Source organism: Bos grunniens, chromosome 22 (assembly GCF_055505025.1).
Source record: "Bos grunniens cultivar Pamir isolate PY7600 chromosome 22, Bosgru_T2T1.0, whole genome shotgun sequence".
NCBI lineage: Eukaryota > Metazoa > Chordata > Mammalia > Artiodactyla > Bovidae > Bos > Bos grunniens.
This window is the reverse complement of record NC_141186.1, coordinates 11,260,851-11,280,879: the sequence shown is the minus strand read 5'-3', so window position 1 is coordinate 11,280,879 and position 20,029 is coordinate 11,260,851. Positions and strand designations below refer to the sequence as shown.

Genomic DNA, 20,029 nt, shown 5'->3' with positions numbered 1-20,029 from the left:
ATCCCCTAGAGGAGGGCATGGCAACCCACTCCAGTATTCATGCCTGGAGAATCCCTATGGACAGAGGAGCCTGGTTGGCTACAGTCCATGGGGTTGCTAAGAGTCGGACACAACTGAGCGACTAAGCACAGCACAGCACATTCTGCTTAATAAAAGCATGTACTTCAAGAAGCTCCTAGTCTTTGTGAAAGAGAAAGATTTCTGACATGGTCATGCCCAAAACACTCCAGTGAAGTTAAACAGAAATGCTGAAAGACTTGGGCTCAGTAAACTGACTGCTGACAACACTGTCCTGCAAATAACAGGCAGTGAGGGAACATGGAAGAAATCACAGCCTGCACCAGCCCTCCCATGAGAGATGTGCTCTCTGTTACTAAAGCATCAGCATGAGCCCCAGAATCGCACAAGATCAAAAGGAAGCCAGAGCATAACCACCAGAACCTATGTTTTCTAGCTCCTTGGTTCTGAGAGTGTGGTCCATGGACCGGCAGCATCGGTATCACTGGGGAGCTGGTTAGAAATTCACCCCAGACCTGCCACGTCAGGACTGAAAGAGGTCCACAGTGGCGCTAGTGGTACCCATCTGCCAACGCAGGAGACATAAAAGACGTGGGTTCAGTCCCTGGGTTGGGAAGATCTCCTGGAGGAGGGCACGGCAACCCACTTGACAGAGGAGCCTGGCGGGGTACAGTCCATGGAGCTGCAAAGAGTTGGACATGACTGAAGTGACTTAGCACACACGCATGTGAGTGACTGGTGTGCAAACTGCACTTGAAGGAGCCTTTGTAAACCAATTCAGCAGCTCTGACACGCTCTGTTCCAGGTGGAGGAGGAGGTCAGCTAAGAGAGTTGTTCTCTTCCCACATTTATTTCTTGTTTGCTCCATACTTTTTATTTTCTCTTCACCATCTGTTTCTAATCATTTTTTAAAAATCCCCCAAACACCTATGTAAAGAGTCTTGATCCATTTCAAACGCAGAGGCAGCCAGGAAGAGTAATTGATTTCCGGGTTAAGGAGAAGGGAAAGGGGGCCCGGTGCTCACCAGATCCCTACTAGGAAGTCTGTTTTCTTCCCACTGTCATCTGAGGAAGTACAGAGACCCAGCTGAGGCACTCACCTGAGACCCCCCATGGCTGAGCACAGATCAGATCAGCCCAGCCTGGCACCCTCCATCCAAGCGGAAGAGTATACTTCATGTGCTTCACAAAAGGAAGTTGAAAAGGAATCTCTCCATCCAGTACTAGCAAGAGCATCAGGATCCAGGTGGCTCTTACATCCTAGAAGGCAATTCTCTGATATGCCTCAAACCTTAAAATGACTTCCCTCCCGACCCACCAATTGTATAGACCTCCATCCTCGACACTGCCACTTTTTACATAGTTTTATGCCACAGAGAAGAAAACAGAAAATATCAGATGCAAGACTGTGACGCTCCTGAAATGATCAGCTCAGGGTGAGCCACCCAATTTTCATTTCTAATTGTGCTTCCCTCCTCCCACGATTATGGCCTATGGAACTCTGGAGAGAAAGACCAGGTTCCATAGCCCTCTTAAAACTCAGGTTTTAATCAATGTAAGTGCAAAGTGAAACAGTCATTTTGACTTCAACCCAGTTATTTATGTTTCTACTTGGCTCATGATTTTTGATCTATAAATGACTGTGTCCTGGGAAGACTCTATATTCTACTGTAACAGAAATCTGCACTGTCCGATATAGTAGCTCCTAGCCACAAGTGGTTGATTTACATTTAAACTTTACAATTAAAAGTAGAAATTTCTCAGTGGCACTCACTCCAGTTCAAGTTCTCAACAGTCATATGTGGTAGTGGCCGCCACATTGGGCAGCGTAGATATGGCACATGTCCAACTTCACAGAAAGTGCTACAAGAGAGCGAAGCTCTACACAGTGGAAACTGACATTTCCCAACCTCCCTTAAGATATGAACACTAAACGAGTTGTTAGTAGAAATCACTGTGCTCTGTGCTCAGTCACTCAGTCACGTTCAACTTTTTGTGATGTCATGAACTGTAGTGCCTGCCCCCGCTACCCCCCGGCTCCTCTGTCCATAGGACTTTCCAGGAAAGAATACTGGAGAGAGTTACCATTTCCTCCTCCAGGGGATCTGCCCAACTTAGGGATCGAACCTGCATCTCCTGAATCTCCTGCATTGGCAGGTGGATTCTTTACCACTGCACCACCTGGGAAGCCTAGAAGTCATTGGGAGCCCTTGAAAAGGGCCTCAGAATCAGATGGCAAGAGCAGGTTGCCCTTCCCCCTTCTTTCTGCATGGAAAGAAGACACAGCGGCTGGAACTCAGCAGCCATCTTAGGACCAAGAGGAAAGGTGTACTGTACTGAGCACTCACACTTCCCTTCCCTTTCCTCTCTCTCTCTCTCTCTCTCTCTCTATCTAGCTCATCTCATCAAATTTCGTGGCTGTAAACAACTATTTTCTGATGACTCTCAAATTTATACTTATAACCCAGACCACTACTTCAACTGTAGGCTCTTATACACATATCTCCACTTCACCATCTAATAGGTCCCTCAAACTCAGTGTGTCTAGAACTGAACTCCGGATCCTCCCCTTAAAGCCTGGTCCACCTGTAACCTTTATGCTGAGCTTTAATCAATGTATTCAGTCATATAACCACAAGCACAATCCCATTAGAATATTTTTATCACTTCCAAACTTCCCTCCTGACTCTGCAGCCAAGCATGGATGCCACCTCCCACCCCAGAAACTCTGATCTGCTTTCTGCCTTTTGCGCTGGTCTTTTCCCCAGAATCACAGTAGTAGCCTTTTGAGTCTGGTTTCCTTCCCTTAGCATAATACTTTAGGGATCTGTGCATATCATTCATATCATAAAAATACATATATCATATCATATCAAGCACTTCATTCTTCGTTATTGCTGAGTAGTATTCCACTGTACAGCCTTTCAAACGGCAACCGCTGCTTCCCTATTCTGCTGTTGGGCATTTTATAAGGAAAAAGCAAGCTGTGCAGCAGTGTGCCACAGTATGCTTCCGTTTGTGTAAAACACAGCTTTGTGTATTCACTGACAAGTTCTTGGAAGACATGTACGAGAAATTGGAACTTTGGGAGAGAAATGGGGGTGCCGAGAGACATCCTTTCTTTCTATAACTTTACGTACAGCTTTAAAAATGAGTAACTATGTGCATATATTACTGATTAAAAAAAAAGTTTTAAGATGACCTTCTCCATCTAAGGTCTGTATCCTTTTCCCCAAAACGTACAACTTTTGGGGGTCTATTTCTTTGACTTATCAGGATGATTAATAAGAGATTTTATCAAGAGATTTAAGTATTTTTTTCCAGATAAAGAAGAAAATCTTCTGGTTTTTCTTTCTCCTCTTCCTCACACAGAGGCTTTCTTTACTCCAACTTAATCCTTCCTTGTGCAAGCCAAGTCGCTTTAGGTCACTCTGCAATCCTATAGACTGTGCTCTGCAAGGCTCCTCTGTCCCTGGGAACTCTCCAGGCATGAATACTGGGGTGGGTTGCCATGCCCTTTTCCAGGATGTCTTCCTTAACTGTTTCTTAAACAAGAAAATAAAAGCCTCCAACGGCACTGAAGATTGACATCCGATGGATCCAAACACTCTGCAAACTCACAGTCTATCCTGTGACTGAAGCTGGCCCGAAGGCGTTTTTTTGGATGTGAACATGGAAAACAACTACGACACCTGGGCAGACCCCAAGGAGTGACCTCCGAGACTGCCTGCTGGCTGCTGTGCTGCCCCGCCTCTGCCAGGCCAGGACCTGCGGCAGTTTAAGGTCCTGACTCCCTTGTCCTCCAGCAACACAAGAGAACAGCCTCCTGAACATCTGCAGCTACTCAGAGAAGCCAATGTGCTTTTATATTCCCTTGTCCAGTGTGGAGTGTTTTTTTTTTGTTTTTTACATTAATCCTGTTGTTGGCTCCCTTGACAGTGTCTGACACGTGATTTTGCTCACCAAAGGTCTTCTGGAGGCCTTTAGAGGGGGTCTTGGATCCCCACAGTTGGGAGTGAGACAGCTGACCCCTTGTTCAGCCTTGCCTGGGCTTCTGCACTGCCCTTGTATAGACTCAAAACTATCACCCTGTTTTCCCCGCTCCTGAAAAGGCTCTGGTCTGATGGTCAGACATGACTACCTGACCTCATAAGGGCTGGCTCTCTCAAGGGTTCGTGCAGGACTTGAAGATAAAGCAGCACAGTTACCATCCAGGTAAATATAGAGACCAGAAAACCATGGAGTGATGCAGGAATATAGCCATGCTTCCAAAACTGTCCACTTCATCATCTCACGCCATCATCTCCCAGCCTGAGGTGCAAGAGAGGTGAGAAGCCCCACCCTGCAGAGAAGTTCCTTGTGACCACAGACTCCAGCCGACCCAATTGGCCACTTCAGCACGGCTGGGTCTGACAAGCATCTATTTCATGCTGCTCATTCCCAAAGCAGGAGTCAGACAACATGGAACAAGCTCTGAGTAGACAGGAAGCCGATGGCAATCTCCCTGGAGCCCAGGACACCGTTTGGCTGAGGATGTTTAAGACATCATGACTTACTGAGCCTTCAAACGCAGACAACTCTTCAGCAGGGAAGAGCAGGGAGTCACTGCTAATCAAAGCAGGGCATAACCAGGGTTTAGGGCTTCCAAGGTGGGGCTCATGGCACGGTTTCCCATGGCATATTGGCCAGGCTCTAAAAAAGGACCCACATAGTTGGAAAGTTACTTTGCAGTCAATCTTCCTTTAGTCTTTCTGACTGCATCAAAGAGAAGTTCAGCCTGGTGCCAGCATGTCTTCAGTACCTCCCCAGCACTCTATAGCTTCCCCTTTGAACACACAGGAAGAACGGGTCACTTCTTCAGAGACTTCAGCAAATAATGGAGCCCACTTAGAATTCAACGACATTGTTACATCCTCAATGTATTTATGTTTACAGCTTCTCTCTCTTTTGGCAGGCAATAATCAGTGTTCTACTTACAGGAGTGTACAAATTATTTTATCTGAGTCAAAAAGCCGATGGGAAAAAAATAGGAAATACAATACCACAGGAGGTACATGTTCGAGACCAAAAAAATGCAAAAACCATGCAGGTGGTAGGTACATGGTGACACACGGAGATAAAACCAAGGCCTGTGGTAACTCGAGCGCCAGAAATGCTGGGTGAACACAATAACTAAGGCTGGTAGGTGTGAGGGGCATGTTCCAGAAGAAAGGGGGTCAGTTCACCTCGACAAGAGCCCAGGGCACATGTGAAGTGATGTGGAAATGTGCTGGACAAGTAAACTGAGGCCAAGTGATGGAGAGCCCTGAGGCTGAGAGGAGCTGTGTGGATCTTCACTGGTGGCCATGTGGACTCACAGAGATCTTTAGACCATTTCACTAGTAGAAGGGGGCCATCCCCCAAACTGGGCTAGTTTCAGGGAGGAGTGGAGACACACTGGGGCTTGTGGACTCTGAGGGAGAGATGCCAAGGAAGCGGCTAGAACTGCCTTGGCTCTGCTGACTGAGTGAGGCCCTGAGAATGGACCCACACCCCCAGGAGGATGCAGCTTATCACAGAATTAGGTACTTCCTTCCCCGGTGGCTCAGTGGTAAAGAACCTGCCTGCCAGTGCAGGAGACGGAAGAGACGTTGAGTTTAATCGCTGGGTCGGGAAGTTCCCCTGGAGGAGGGCATGGCAACCTACAGCAATACTGTTGCCTAGAGAATCCCACGGGTCGCAAAGAGTTGGACGTGCCTGAAGTGACTGAGCACGCGCACACGGAGGCCCCACAAGGGCTGTGAACGGAACAAAACACGGGACAGCATGGCGAGCCTGGGAGGCAGGTGTCCGCCAAAGCAGCTTTCTGTGATCCAGATACTTATCACCATATATGGACTGAAAACTTCAGGGCGAAAAGAACGAACAGGGGAAAAAAAGATTGGAATTGGCTTAAAGAAAAAAAAGAAAAGAAAAAAAAAAACCTAAAGATAGCCTAAACAAAACACACCCATCCCCTCGTGCCTGCCTCCCTGTCTGCGTGCCATATGGCGTGTGATAAGCGAGAATGCTTTTATCTCTCTTCCTTCACTTCTATAAAGCCCAGCATCAGCCCCACGGAGAAGGCTGCACGGTGCTCTCAGGCCCTGCTGCCCTGAGGAGCCGCTCCCAGCCCCCAGCCCCGCTCCAGGAGGTGGCCAAGCTGCCATTCCCTGCCCCCAGCACCGCAGCCCGCCTGGGCCCCACAAGGGCCACTGCCTTCCCAGCTGTTTTCCCAAAACTGGAGAAACCACAGGCCAGGCCAGCCGAGCCACAGCACAAGCAGCCTGCCAGCCCAGTAGCTTTCACCTTCGCTGTTCCCTCTGCCAGTCCCCAGGGTCCTCTGCTATGGCCCAGACAATGCCTGGTAGGAAGAAACTTCCCACATGGCTATAAATTATCAAGCCACCTCGAGCATCTCCTGAGCCACAAAGGCATCATAAGCTTGTGCCTTCCTGATTGCTCACACCACCTCTGTCTCCTTGCATGACAAAATGACCAGGCAACAGCTATGTTCCAAATTTTCTAGATGCCAAGTTCACTGAAGCCCTGCTCTCTTGCTCTTCCCTAAAATGACCCAAATAATCCCATAGAGGTACATGCCTGCTCTGCACTTCTGAGCCCTGCCCTCATCCTCCAAACTCTTCTGACCACCATCGCAATCTCTCTTCTTGTTAGTCATGTTTTGATGGATGAATTAAGTACCACTCATGGGACGGAAGGATATCAGTCAGACTGACTCTTCCAACTCGATGCCCAGTTAAATCTGAATTTCAGATAACCTATCAAATAAGTTTTTTTTAATTTTATGGATAAGTATATCCCGTGCACTATTTGGGATATACTTTCATACTAACAATTAGATTTGTTGTTTATCTGAAAATTCAGTTCAACTGGAAATCTTATATATTTATTTGCCAGGTCTAGCAACCCTAGATATCATCAGGCACAAGGATAAACAGCCTTGGGCAACTCTGTTCTTCCCTATTTAATCCTCAGAAGCCACCACAGAAATGGTCCTGCCTCTGGCCTGCACCTCTGTATTGCTGTTTTCTGAGCGCTCTCTGCAAAGGTCCTGCAGGCTTTGAGAGGCTCTGTCTTGCAGCCAAGACCCCAGTAGCTACACAGGAAGGGCTAACCTCTCAGTCAAAGCAAAAAGTCACAAGATTCCGGAAGGAAAGTATCTGTAGAAGAGACCAGCATAAAGAAGCCCAGGGGGACATCCCTGGCAGCCCAGAGGTAAAGAATCCACCTGCCAATGCAAAAGACCCATGTTCGGCCCCTGACCCGAGAAGATCCCACACGCCACAAGCTAAGCCCTGGGCCACAGCTGTGGAGACTGTGCTCTAGAGCCTGGGGCCACAACTTCTGAAGCCCTCGAGCCCCGTGCACAGCCCATGCTCCAGAACGAGAGGAGCCACCACAACGATAAGCTCATCCATAGCAACTAGACAGCGAGCCCCGCTCGTCGCAGCTAGAGACAAGACTGCAGCAGTGAAGACCCAGAGCAGTCACAAATAAACAAATGCTTAAAACATTCAAAAATAAGGAGCCCAAGACAAGACACCCCACCTCCAGGGGGTGTCAAGACACCAAGTGCGAGCCCTTGAAGGCCTGGCAGTGTCTGGCACGACAGCCTCATACCCAAGTGTGCACGAGCCGACAGCATCTTAGACCCAGAAGGCTGGGTGGCCCCTTGGCTTAACAAGAGCATGAACTGCTTTATAAAAGGCCCTCACCCTTCAGGCCAAGGGCAGCTGGTCTGGGCAGGCCCCAGCACGAGTCCTGGCAGGAGACAGAGCCCAGCCCCACTGAAAAGCATCTCAGGGGCAAGGACTCAGGCTCTGGGCCAAAGTGCCATGGATGTGTGCGGCATTCTCTATCTACAAGCCAGAAGCATGTAGAAGCAGCTGTTATTCTCCTGTTCTGGCACTAACAACATAATAATAGAGGGACACTTCATCTCCAATCCATAGACTATTTTTGCTATCATCCAGAAAGCCAGTGGCTAATAATAACATGTTGAACTACATGTAACTGCCATTTTTGTAAGTCAAGAATGTTAGAAATTGGCAATTACATATGATCCAACCAAATAATAATAATGCTGAGTGCCTGCTGTGTGGCAGACTCTGTGCAAGGCCCTTTAAGAATATTTCATCATATAATACTTAATCTTAATTCTGTGACTACCTTTCAAGGTAAGAGATGCAGAAACTGAGACACACATGTGTCAAACCAGGACACACACCAGGTCTGTGTGACTCCAAAACCACATTCATCTTATTGACCATGTGGTTGGGTCATGGGGGTCCTTCCACCTCCTATATGCTGTCTGTCTTTGCCTAGGGAGTCAGTGGCTGGACGTTCCTGCAGCACTGGGCACCAGACTCCCAACCTGATAGTACCTGTCTGCACACAGGCCTCTCTGTAAGTAATCAAAGCCTGGCTGCTGGAAACTAGAAGCAAAGTATACTTAACAAATAATTTCAAGAGGAGAAAAACACTTTGAAAGATTATGTAGAGTGAGGGGGAAAGGGGCCATAAAATGCAGCCCTAAAATAAATAGAAAGTAATCAAGAGAGAAAAATCAAACCAGCTATAAAACACCTTAACCATGACTACGAGGTAATAGGTAATGAACCGCTGATAAAGGCATCAGGTACAGTGTGATGCAGCACCACTGCTGACCCAAAGGCATGTGCTTTTGTGGCTCTCCTCTGAAAAGATTACTGAGCCTCACTGAGCGGGGAGGACAAGAAACCTCCCAAAAGAAGAAGGCAAGGCCAGAAAGCACCATTCTCAGAGGCGAAGACCAACACAGGAAGATCAATAAAGAGCTGCCCGACTCCGCTTTAAAAAAAGAAACAAATGTTCTCCTCCCTGTAAAATAAAATTTTGAAAGAGCGTACATAATGCAGAATAAAAGTTTCCACCAGTTCCAAATGAACATCTGCAGAGATCAAAGTCTGAGGGAAAGCAACTGACCTTCACGTGGGCCACATAGTGATGGCACGTCTCCTCCAAGTGCACCAGCCGCAGCTTCTCGGAGACCTGGCCCACGGACTCTCCCAGCAACACCAAGTAGACCCGGGGCAGCTGGCTCTTCTCTTTTTTGGCCACATCAGCCGTCAGAACATAATTCAGGCCTGCCAACGAATAAGGTCAAAATGTGAGTGAGGACACACACAGTCGCAAGGCCCCCTCCAGACACCCTTAGAGGGCCGCACACTCACTTCAGATGACACGCAGCCCTCCGCTGCACAGAGGACTGACGTCAGGCAGCCCTGATCAGTTCCATCTCACAGAGACGTATGCAGCCAGGGCCCCCCCCAGAATCCAGAGAGACCAGGCTAGCCAGTCTTCCTGGGGATTCTCTGGGTTCCACACATCACAGCTCCCCCTGATTTAAACCTCATGAGTTATCAACTGAGCCGCCAGTATACACATGAGTGGCTAGCTGTATCCAACACAGTTAGTGTCATTAAAGGCGGCCATCACAGCAAACCCACAGAATATTAAGAGAAGCTACTGAAACTCCTGGGCTTCCCTGGTGGCTCAGAGGTTACGGCGTCTGCCTGCAATGCGGGAGGCCTGGGTTCGATCCCTGGATTGGGAAGATCCCCTGGAGAGGGAAATGGCAACCCACTCCAGTATTCTTGCCTGGAGAATCCCATGGACGGAGGGGCCTGGTGGGCTACAGTCCACAGAGTCACAAAGAGTCGGATACGACTAAGCGACTTCACTTTCACTGAAACTACCAAGGTTATGTGGAATACTGACTCCTATAATGAAATGGGGCATATGCCAAAACAGGGAGCTATCGCTCCCCCGAAACAACTGACTCATCGCACAGATGTCGAGCAGGGCTGTATAACTGCTGCGTCTATTGGACTGTGGCCATCCGTGGCCCACTGAGCTGGGCACTGTGTAGGCATACGAGACACATCAAAGAACAACACGGGCAAACCCCCTGCCCTCATAGAGCTTTCACGCAGGGAAACACAGAGGAGGCTGAAGCCGACTCCACTCCCGGGCCGCCATGGGGTGGGACCACAGGGTTTAATGGTGCCTACTGGTTCAACAAAATCATGACCGCTGTGAGGTCTGTATTGAGGTGCACCCCTAAAAAAGAAAACCTCATCACCTGTGCCTCAACGTGTCATGCCAGGGTGGCAGAACCTATTGTGACAAAATGTGGGACTTTAAAACATGGTCACAATACAGAACACACATTGGATAAACCCCAAAGTTTTCAGCTCCATTATTTCAGAGTTTGTCAGCAAGTATGTGACAATGTGTTTTATTAGGTAAGTATGGCTTTAGTATCAACAGAACCATTTCACTGCTCTTCTGTACCACATAACACTTTTTTACATAATACTATGTCTTAGCTGCTTTGTAGATTCATGACCAGATGAGACTGCTGAGCAGTGGGAAAATGGATGACCCAGCCCCTGCCCTGGCTCCACACACAAGCCTCCTAGTAGCTGGGCTCTTGTACCCCAAAAAAGTAGCCTCACGCCTGCCAACATTTAACTATATGAGCTGGGGCCGAGGGGATGGCTCTGCCTTTTAATAACATCAAAGGGATCAGCCACTAGGGAAGGTATGAAGGGGGAAAGTGACCTGGATAGGCATTCGGCAGCTGCCACAGGGCATATTTTTGATGCATTTAATGGTTTTCTTGGGCCTCTGCCATCTCAGGGACTTTGCCGGGCTACGCCAGCAGATTCCTGGTCAGCAAGGGCAGGTCTGCCCCAGCTTGTTTATTTCAGCAAATAGCTGATTTCCAATGTGAAGCTGGGTCACCAAGAGGTACCTGAGATCTGGATGGTGATATTATTGAAAAGAGAAGAATGCATACAGGAAAGTACTTCAACAGAGAAAGCACAGGAGCCTACACAAGACTTACACAGCGCTCTGACAGCAGTGGGGCAGGAAAGGAGGTAGGCTCGTAGAATGTGAAAGGTTTCAAGCAAGCCTAGGGACCAACTCGATCAAGAACTTCATTTTTTCAGATGAGGAACTGATGCCCCAAGAGGGAACAAGTAAAGCAATTATCCTCCAATTAAAAATAAATAATTTTTTTAAGAAAAGAGGGAACAAGACTTGCTCCTGGCCAGAGAGCGGAATCTGGAGCTCTCCTCAATCCCCAGTGTTGGGCTACTCCTATCACAGTGGTTCTTGGTACGTTTTTACATTATTGGATCAAAAACTCACATTCTTTGAATGCACAGACAGCAGAATCAAACAAGTATAGAGATCTGGAACTGAACGTTAGCCAATTGACTTTCTCTTGATCACAATTTCCCTGAGCAACAGCCAAACAGTAAGAAAGAATAAGTAGAAATGAAGTGAGTTTCCAAGCTCCATTTAGCAAGGTCGGGACAGGAGATGGGCATTGCTGAAGATGAGCCAGAAGACCTTGCTAAATGGAGCCCCTTCTGCAGTCCCCATCTGGCCATCCCGCCAGGTGAGGGAGCCATAGCTGCCCTTCCACGGTTGGGTGTGAAGGGTGACCATGGAGAGAACAGCATGTTTGAACCATCTTGTTAGCAATGAATGGCCAAGCCCAGAGAAAACCGGGTGGAGGCCAGCACAGGAAGACAGCGCAGATAGCATCAGTGCCCCACCCACATCCTCTTGGCTTTTACCATTCCTCTGCTGTCCAACCCAACTTCTAAACTGCTGGTACCTGCAACCCCTTTTCCCAAGGGCTTTGGTGGCCCCACCCATTGGAACAGCCAGGAGCACCAAGGACTAAAGCCCCTGGGACAGCCCTCAAGAAAGCGTGACCCCAGTTCCCCGGTCCCCTGGGTCGGGTAACTGTGAGGTGTGTCTACTCTGGCTCCCAGGCTTCCCCAGCAGGCTTCTGCTCTGGCAGTCCTGTTAACAGAGGTAACAGGTTCAGTAACACATGCTCTATTCTGCTGCCGTGATGGTTTCTGGTCAACTTGACTAAGCCACGGTATTTGGTCAAACACCTATCTGAATGTCACAGTGAAAGTACTTTTTAGATGAGGTTGGCGTTTGCATCAGTTAGTGCTTAGTTGCTCAGTCATGTCTGACTCTTTGTGACCCCATGGACTGTAGCCTGCCAGGCTCCTCTGTCCATGTGGATTCTCCTGGCAAGAATACTGCAGTAGGTTGCCATGCCCCGCTCCAGGGGATCTTCCCAACCCAGGGATCGAAGCTAGGTCTCCCTCATTGCAGGTGGATTCTTCATCGTCTGAGCCACCTTCGAATAAAGCAGATTACCATCCAGGATGTGGGTGGGCCTCACCTAATTAGTTGATGGCCTTAAGAGAAAAAGACCAGGGGTGCCCCCCAGAAGAATGAATGTTGCTTCCAGACTGCCTCTGAGCTACAATATCTTATACTTACATATACAGTATCCAATATCCTCATGATTCTGTTTCTCTGGTGAACCCCGACTACTGCAGCTGCCTTCCCTTCCTGTCTCATGGTGCTGCTTTCCTATTGGTATTTCCTGGGATCCCCTCCTGAATCAACAGTGTGCATTCAAATCTTTGCCACAGGCTTTACTTCTGCAAGAATTTGAATTAAAATGGGGCAAGTCCAGAAAACAGAATGAATTTGACCCTCCATATGTGCCAAGAACTGTGCAGATATTTTACAAACATCAAGATTAGTCCCCCAAAACCCTGTCTAACTGCAGAATTACTGGCCCAATATATTTCTTTTGCAACTCAAGCGAGAGGAGAAACAGCTCTGAGTCACTAACCCTGACCTGAGGACGACAACCGCTGTTCTGCTCTGGGCAGAGTGTACTCATGCCAACAAGCTCACCTATCAGATATTTCTAAAGTGTGAATGTGTACAATCAGACTAGATTCATCTGATTCACCAAGTACAATCATTTGGGAAACATTTCATCTTTTGAACTGCCTACTCAGAGCTTCTCCCTGATTTAAAATGTACTTTGGTATTTTAAATTATACAATAAGAAGTTAGCACCTTATCAAATCTCTCTTTTACAACAAAACCAAGAGACACATCATGGGAAACCCAGCCTGAGGGAGGAGGCAGCTGCTGGAGTGGGAAGAAGGGCAGATCATCCTGACTCTGACCGGTGATTTTTAAACAGCCCCCACCCCAGATGTGTCTAAAAGGAAGCCCCCTGCCCCCCACTGCCCCAGGCAGCAGAGGAGACGCTGGAGAAACAGCTGGGCAGCTTGCTTGGCTCAGCAGCCCGCCTTGTGGGAAGATGGGAGCATCGGGCTGGCAGAGTTGCCAATGGCCTCCCTAGCTCAGTCAGCCGGGCCCAGGGAGGCGCTGGTTCTGATTAGGGCCTGCTCCAACAGCGCACATCACAGCCTCAGCTCTCCTTCTGGCAGCCTGTGTCCCTGCCATGTCGAATGATGTCATCTTGATGGAAAAGCTGATCTGCCTGGAGTCATGCTTCCAGCCTCCTCCTTTCCCTACCCCCCAGCTAGTTCCCCAGGGCCCCCCACACCGGCCCGGGCCAGCAGCAAGCCAGCTGTCTCGCATCAACGTGGCTCTGGTCGCTCCCGGCGAGTTTTGATTCATTCCCATTCTCCATTAGAACATGATTTCAGCTACGAAATTCTACCAATAAATCCTCCTTCCAGACTTATTCTGAGCTTCCCTTCAAGTTTTCCAGGAGAGAGGGGAGAAAGAGACTGTTTCTACTTTCCTAACTTTTCTTACCCTCCCCCCAAGCAATGAGATGGCAATTACAGTAGGTTCCCCTCTCCTCACAGAACATGGACTTGCCTCATTATCCCATCTCCATGCTGCCTGAGAGACCAGAAGGAGCTCAGAAAATGTTCTCCATGTGCAAAAGCTCTCCGGAGTAAAAATGCACCCCGAGGACCAGAGGAAGGGTCTGGGTACAAGCTGCCTGGTGTCAACCCCATTTCTGCCACTGGCTTGCATGACCTTGGTGCCATTTCTCAGGATCTGGCTGTACTGCCTGTCTGGGGGCAGGACAAGCTCCCTGCTCACTCTCAGCCTCACCACACTGCATGAGAGCCACTGAAATATGCGGGTGCCAGGTCAGAGCACAGAACACAACCACTTAGGGCTCAGCCCTGCCTGGTTTCCACCTAGCTTTCCGGAGATAGTCCAGAATTGCCTGCTTGAGTCTCAGACTCTGAGGACTGACAAGTGTGTTTAGGCTTCAGCCTGGCCAGCAAGTTAGGTACAGGCTTGGTCTGCAAGTAAGGAGCAGAGGCCTCTTAGGCACAGCCATCACCTGCCTTGCCTATGGCAGCCAGGAGGCTCCCAGGAGCCTCACACTGCTCCCCAGTCCAAGAATGAAGATTAGTAAGACCCGAGATGGGCTGAACTCTTGTATTAAATGGCTTGATGAAACGTTATAAATGTGTTCTGGGGGCTGCCTAAATTGGGCATGTTGTCTGCAATGCAGGACTGCACTGGAGCAGCCACACATGCTCCATGAGGGCAAAGACCCTGCCTGGTCCATTCCGCCCAAGCACACGGTCTGGCACTTCTTAGAACTTAGTAACTATCTGTTGACTGAATGAGCCACACAGGAGTTTCAGTGACTCCCTGTGATGGGTTTAGGAAGCTGTTGCTCTGCTCGGCTGGGGCAAGGACTCTGCAGACCTCATTTCTGCCTTGCCTGTGGCTCTCTGGGAGACCCTGCCAAGATGGAGAGCTCGAGGGAGGCTGCAAGGCTGCAGGAGGGGAAGGGACTTCTCATCAGCTTAACCCAGAGACCGTTTTCCATGCAGCTGCTTCCAACAGCAGTTAATTCTCATTTCTTCCCCCACCCACCCCCCGGCGAGCCCTAGAGCCAGCCTCACTGCAACCCTGAGATATCCCAATGGCACCAACCAGTGTCCCCACCTCCGAGGTTTAGATGCCAGGTCGGCAAGGTCCCTTCTCCAAGCTTACAGGTTCTGATGACCCCAAGCAAGTGGTCCACCCTACATATAACATTTTCCCTTTGTTGTCCTTGACCAGAGGTTCTCACATCCTAGCCAGCTGCAGGTTTGTTAAAACCTAGGTTGCTGGGCCTTACTCTCAGAGTTTCTGAATCATGCAGAATTCACATTTCTGACAAGATTTCATGTGCTGTTGTTGTGGCTGGTCAGGAACCACCTTTAAGATCCCTCATACAGGCTTATAAGCAGCTTCCTGTGGTTACTACAAGGTCCTCCATGACCTGCTTAACTGATTCCCAGCGTTAAATTCTCTCTGTTAAAATAACTGGTGTGGTTTCCATCCTCCTGGATGGACTTTGCTAGGCTGTCATGGGGGCCAAGGCAGAGTCGCCCCCATAGAGAAACGCTCTATTTCCCATAGTACCACCAGAAGCCACAGTGGCCCCTCTAGTGGCTTGGGTCACCAGCTGGCCCTGAATGTCCTGTGCCCAAGCGGGAGCCATGGATTTTCCATTACAACACAGAAAATGAAGAGGCAAATGGAGTCCCTTCTCTGTGTGTATGCCTGAGCTCCACCAGGTCCCAAGGGAGAGAAAAAGCTAAAGAGATGACTATAAGTCAACTGCTTACAGTCTCCCCAAAACATTCTCGGGGTGGTCCACAGCTGAAGATGCCAGCAGACATATACCACTTCTGACAACTGTTCAGAAGTACCGAGCACTCCACTGGGCACCTCCTTATTGCACTGCCCAGGCTGTCCTGTCCAAACACAGCCATTCTGCTGACAAACTCTGCTCTGGATATGCAGAGATTCAGACGTGACTGGAAGATGCCCTCTTGCCAAGCACACCATGGCCAAAACCACCACTAACATGTTCTTGCATCTTCCTCCAGCAATGAGAGTAAGGAAGGCTTGTAACCGGAGCTCCAGCCCTGGGCTCCCAATGCAGAGGCCTGGGCGATGACACTGAGCTGGCCAGCACCAGCTACTGGGCCGGGAGGAGAGCAGAGGACGTCTGTGCACTGAAGGTATCCCCATCTTTCCTGCATCTGGAAACTGGGGACCTGATCTTCCTGATGGTGAAGAACCCTGGGGAAGCTTCTATGGAGAACTCTACCCACATCTGTATCCACAGGGCTACTTCAGTGCCACCATCACAGCTTCCCATGGTTCCCTCCTCAAACCTTCTACATTTCACTGCCAGCTCATTTAGGGGCAGATTTCTACATTTCTCCCTTTACTGCAAAAACTAAGCTATCGCTCATTTCCCTGAATGCCAGGGAAAGGGCCAGAAAATGCCAAGGATAGATAACTTCCTGCATTGCTCTGCAAATACCCAAATTCTCCAGTTACCATCCTCTTTAAGCCTGACTCTTAAATAAATGTGTACAAACATCCCCTTAGACTGTCAAGAGATATTGGATTTCATCAACGACCCCATGTGGCAGATGGAGAGTAAGGAAGTGACATGTGGTACTGGGGAGGAGCGCCTGCTCAGTGCTCCACACCCTAAAGCGGACCTTAGCCAGGTTTCTGCCCCTGGGGGCACTACTGGATGTCATCCAACAGCCTGTCTCTTCCATCATCCTCCACCACTGAAGGGCCATGACTAGCCCAGACCTACATTATAATTCTGCTTGGAGATCACTGAAAGAGGCCCTGATGACCAGGGTCGCTGAAAGGGGCTCAGGTGACCGGGGTCTATGAAAGGAGCCCCTGACTGCGGTCTATGACTAGAGCCCCAGAAGGAGACACTTGCTGGGGGCAGCATGAGAAAACACCCACATCTCCTCCTGGCTCAGCCCTTGAATCTACGAATTAGAGTTTGCTCTCGCACTTATGTCATATGCTCTGAAATCACTCTTGATCCAAACTTGCATTTTGGTTTCTTCTCCTCTGTTCCTGCTCTACCAACTTACCTCCATCGTCACCACCACAGTGATGTGGTTAATGAGTCTGACAACTGTGTATGCAGCTTCAGGATCAAAATAGAAACTCTTTCTAATTCCCCTTAAAAGCTCCATGAGGACATGGCTGGCTCATGCAGGCACACAATAAATATTTGACAAATGAACACACGCATGAACTCTTAACTGCTTGCTTTTCTTAAGAGTTCTAGAACAGAATAATTCTGCTTATTTTTAAATACACCAGAAGTAATCTTCAACTCAGCAATTCTTTTAAAATGCTTTTTAATGGAGTCCAACTATATCACGAGTTGGTATTTGATAAAGGACATACCATCTGATTAGGCAGACGATATATGAGTCCCAAGACCATCAGACCATTTGTTTTTCCTAGAGACTGTGGTGCCTTAAACAATTAGGGAGGTGGTAGGAAATTGTTTTTGGAAAGCAATAGTATCATCAGACCAGAATTCTACTTTGGCTTCACCAAGAGCTGTATGATCTGGACCAAGTATCTTTCTCTCATTGGATTTGCACACAAAAAGTTTGTTAGCTCTCTCTCACTACCCAAGTTCCAAGTTCACAGTAAATTCATATTCAGTTTTGAAATTTGAGTTCTTTTTCAAAAATCCATAAAAAAAAATACAGAATTTCATGAGTTTATTCAATCCACCTGAAGATCAAGAGAAATGTCGATGAAACAAGCCAGAACAGCAGTCTCCAACCTTTTGGCATCAGGGACCGATGTCACTGAAGACAATTTTTCTATGAACTGGGGTAGGGGAAATGGTTTGGGGATGATTGAAGAGAATGACATTTTTTGTGCAGTTTATTTCTATTATTATTACATCAGCTCCACGTCAGATCATCAGGCATTAGATCCCAGAGTTTGGGGACTCCTGGCCTAGAAGGACTAGCACGTTGTCATCTAAGGCAGAGCATTCAAGATGCAGCTGGGAAACTGACCAGTGCAGGCACGTGTGTTCTGTGTGTCTGTGTGTCTGTGTGTCTGCACTCCGGAGCAGGGCATCTCAAACTTCAATGTGTACCAGCATCCTGTGGGGATCTTACTGAATGCAGGTTCTGGTTCAGCGTCTAGAACAGGGCCTGTGATTCTGCGCAACTAACAAACTCCTAGGGGATGCTGACACTGTTTGTCCAAGGACTACATGTAAGGAGGGAGAGGAGACACTCATGACAGTAAAAATGTCTAAGAAAGTCAAAGAATCCAGGTCCTTAATGGTGGTGCTGTGGGCTTTTCAAAATTTTTTTTGTTTTTCATTTCCTTGGAGCTCTCCTTTCTTTTATTCCATCAGCCTTTCAAGTAAAAACAAAAGACTTCTTAATCTGCACAACTGCTCCAGATTCACTTCCTTCAGGTGATCACACACTCTGACTGCTAAGCCACATTGATCCCATCTTGTTCCAGGGCTTGATCCAGTCTTGGAACTAAGCCAGCAAGTCGACCTCCGTTTGTCAGAGAAATGGCAGGGACGGCTGCCAGTGGCCAGGGTTTTCCTGCCTCTCCTCCATCATCCGAAGCTAGCAAAGGCAGCTCCCTGCCTTTTGGAAGCCTGAACCTTTGTAAAACTCAGCATGCTAATCTCACCACTCATCCTGTCTCCGATTCCACAGTAAGGAGCATGAGCCCTCAACATCTGGCTGGTGCTGCAAGCTCAAGGGAGAGCCTCCAAAGACCCACTACTTTTTTTCCTAACTACACAAAATGTTTCGAAAGGGCCAGGCTACCCACTGCATGTCCACAAGACCCACCACCTATCCTGCCTGTGGCCCAGTGAGGTATCAGTATGGTCCAGGGACATTTGGATAAAGGATGCTTAGAGTCAAATATTATTTTTCTGAGAGCTGGAGGTTGCACTGAATTGGGAAAATAATGGTAAGAAGAGCAGAGGGGGAACCTCAGGGAAAAGGGCATCTAGCCCGTGGACCCGCTGCCTATAAACCCAGCCAGCTGGCACTTCAGGAAGGAACTCCAGAACAGCCCCTGGTTGCCCATGATCCCACAATCCCACTCCAGTTAGGATGGCTATGCGGAGCCCTGACTTGGACTTGTGTGTTACCTATTTCTCCCGGAACGTGTTTGCCGTGGAAGCTAAAGCAGGCGGTGACGTTGAGGCAGTTCACAGGCTGCTGGCCGTCATGACACTGAGGCGCCGTGATGTTGATGGAGGCGGGGAGGAAGATGGAGACATCCACTGTGATGACGGGTCTCGCCCTACAGGTCAGGAGGAACCAAACGATAACTAAGCCAACAGGACAAATCCTAGGGCTTCAGCCCAGCATCTGAGTAAAGTATGAAACAGCCTGAGTGAGAGAAAATGGCCAGGGTGCTCTGTGAATCCTATTCTCTGGTGTCTCAGCTTATTTCCCAATAAAGAACAGTTATCTTCCCAATAATAAAGGCCAGCTAGTTGTTAATAAAACACATCTGGTTGAAGCCATAAATGAACCACCAGATGTTGGGAGATTATTTTAAAATTTCACCAATTAACTTTTGATTTCCATTTTATTAGGAAGATAGGAACAGATTTAAGAGGTATCCCTACAGGGGGATGCCATGACTCAAGAAACAGATGCACAAGCAGGAATTCCCCAACGCATTTACTGCCATTACTGCCATGAACTGCAAAGTCCCATCCAGAAACCTTCCCTCTTCGTTTACTCCCATCAATTAATTAAGCACTTTTTCCAAAAGACCTTGATGAATGGGGTCCCAGCTGGTAACAGCAAAGCATTTCAGAGCTGAAGAAATCACCCTTCCTAATAACTGAACCAAGTGAAACCCAATAAACATGCACACTCCTATCACCGACAAGGACCACCCTCCAGTGCTTGATGGATGGACGACATCAATTGCTGGCCTTCCGGGGACTCCCCAGGGGCCCCCTATTAGAAGCAGGGAGTGAATCACACCATTCTGCTCTGGTTGCAAACATCTGCTGAGGGAAGATTCACCTAAACTGTGGCTTAACCTTCTCCCCTCCAGGCCTCACAAAGAGACCCTTTTACCCCCAAGGAGCCCCAGCCTTCACGCCGCTGGGGTGATATAACAAGATTAAGGGGCTTTAGCAGCTTGAGAACAATGACCTCACTTGTGTTCAATGATCCAGCAAAGAGCACCCACGGGGACAAGACAGATGGGAGCCAGGACCAACACCAACTTGGAG

General features: G+C 48.5%; 1 protein-coding gene across 2 annotated transcripts in view; it reads right to left on the bottom strand.

Moving 5' to 3' along the window:
• Positions 1-20,029, bottom strand: part of ITGA9 (integrin subunit alpha 9) — a 364,736-nt gene that overhangs the window by 260,813 nt on the left and 83,894 nt on the right. For both annotated transcript variants that reach the window (XM_086365876.1, XM_086365877.1), the window contains exons 14-15: positions 18,923-19,077; positions 9,025-9,185 (exon numbers count right to left, since the gene is read on the bottom strand). In XM_086365876.1, coding sequence (XP_086222002.1) covers positions 9,025-9,185; positions 18,923-19,077 — 316 coding nt within the window. The remainder of the gene's footprint in view (positions 1-9,024; positions 9,186-18,922; positions 19,078-20,029) is intronic.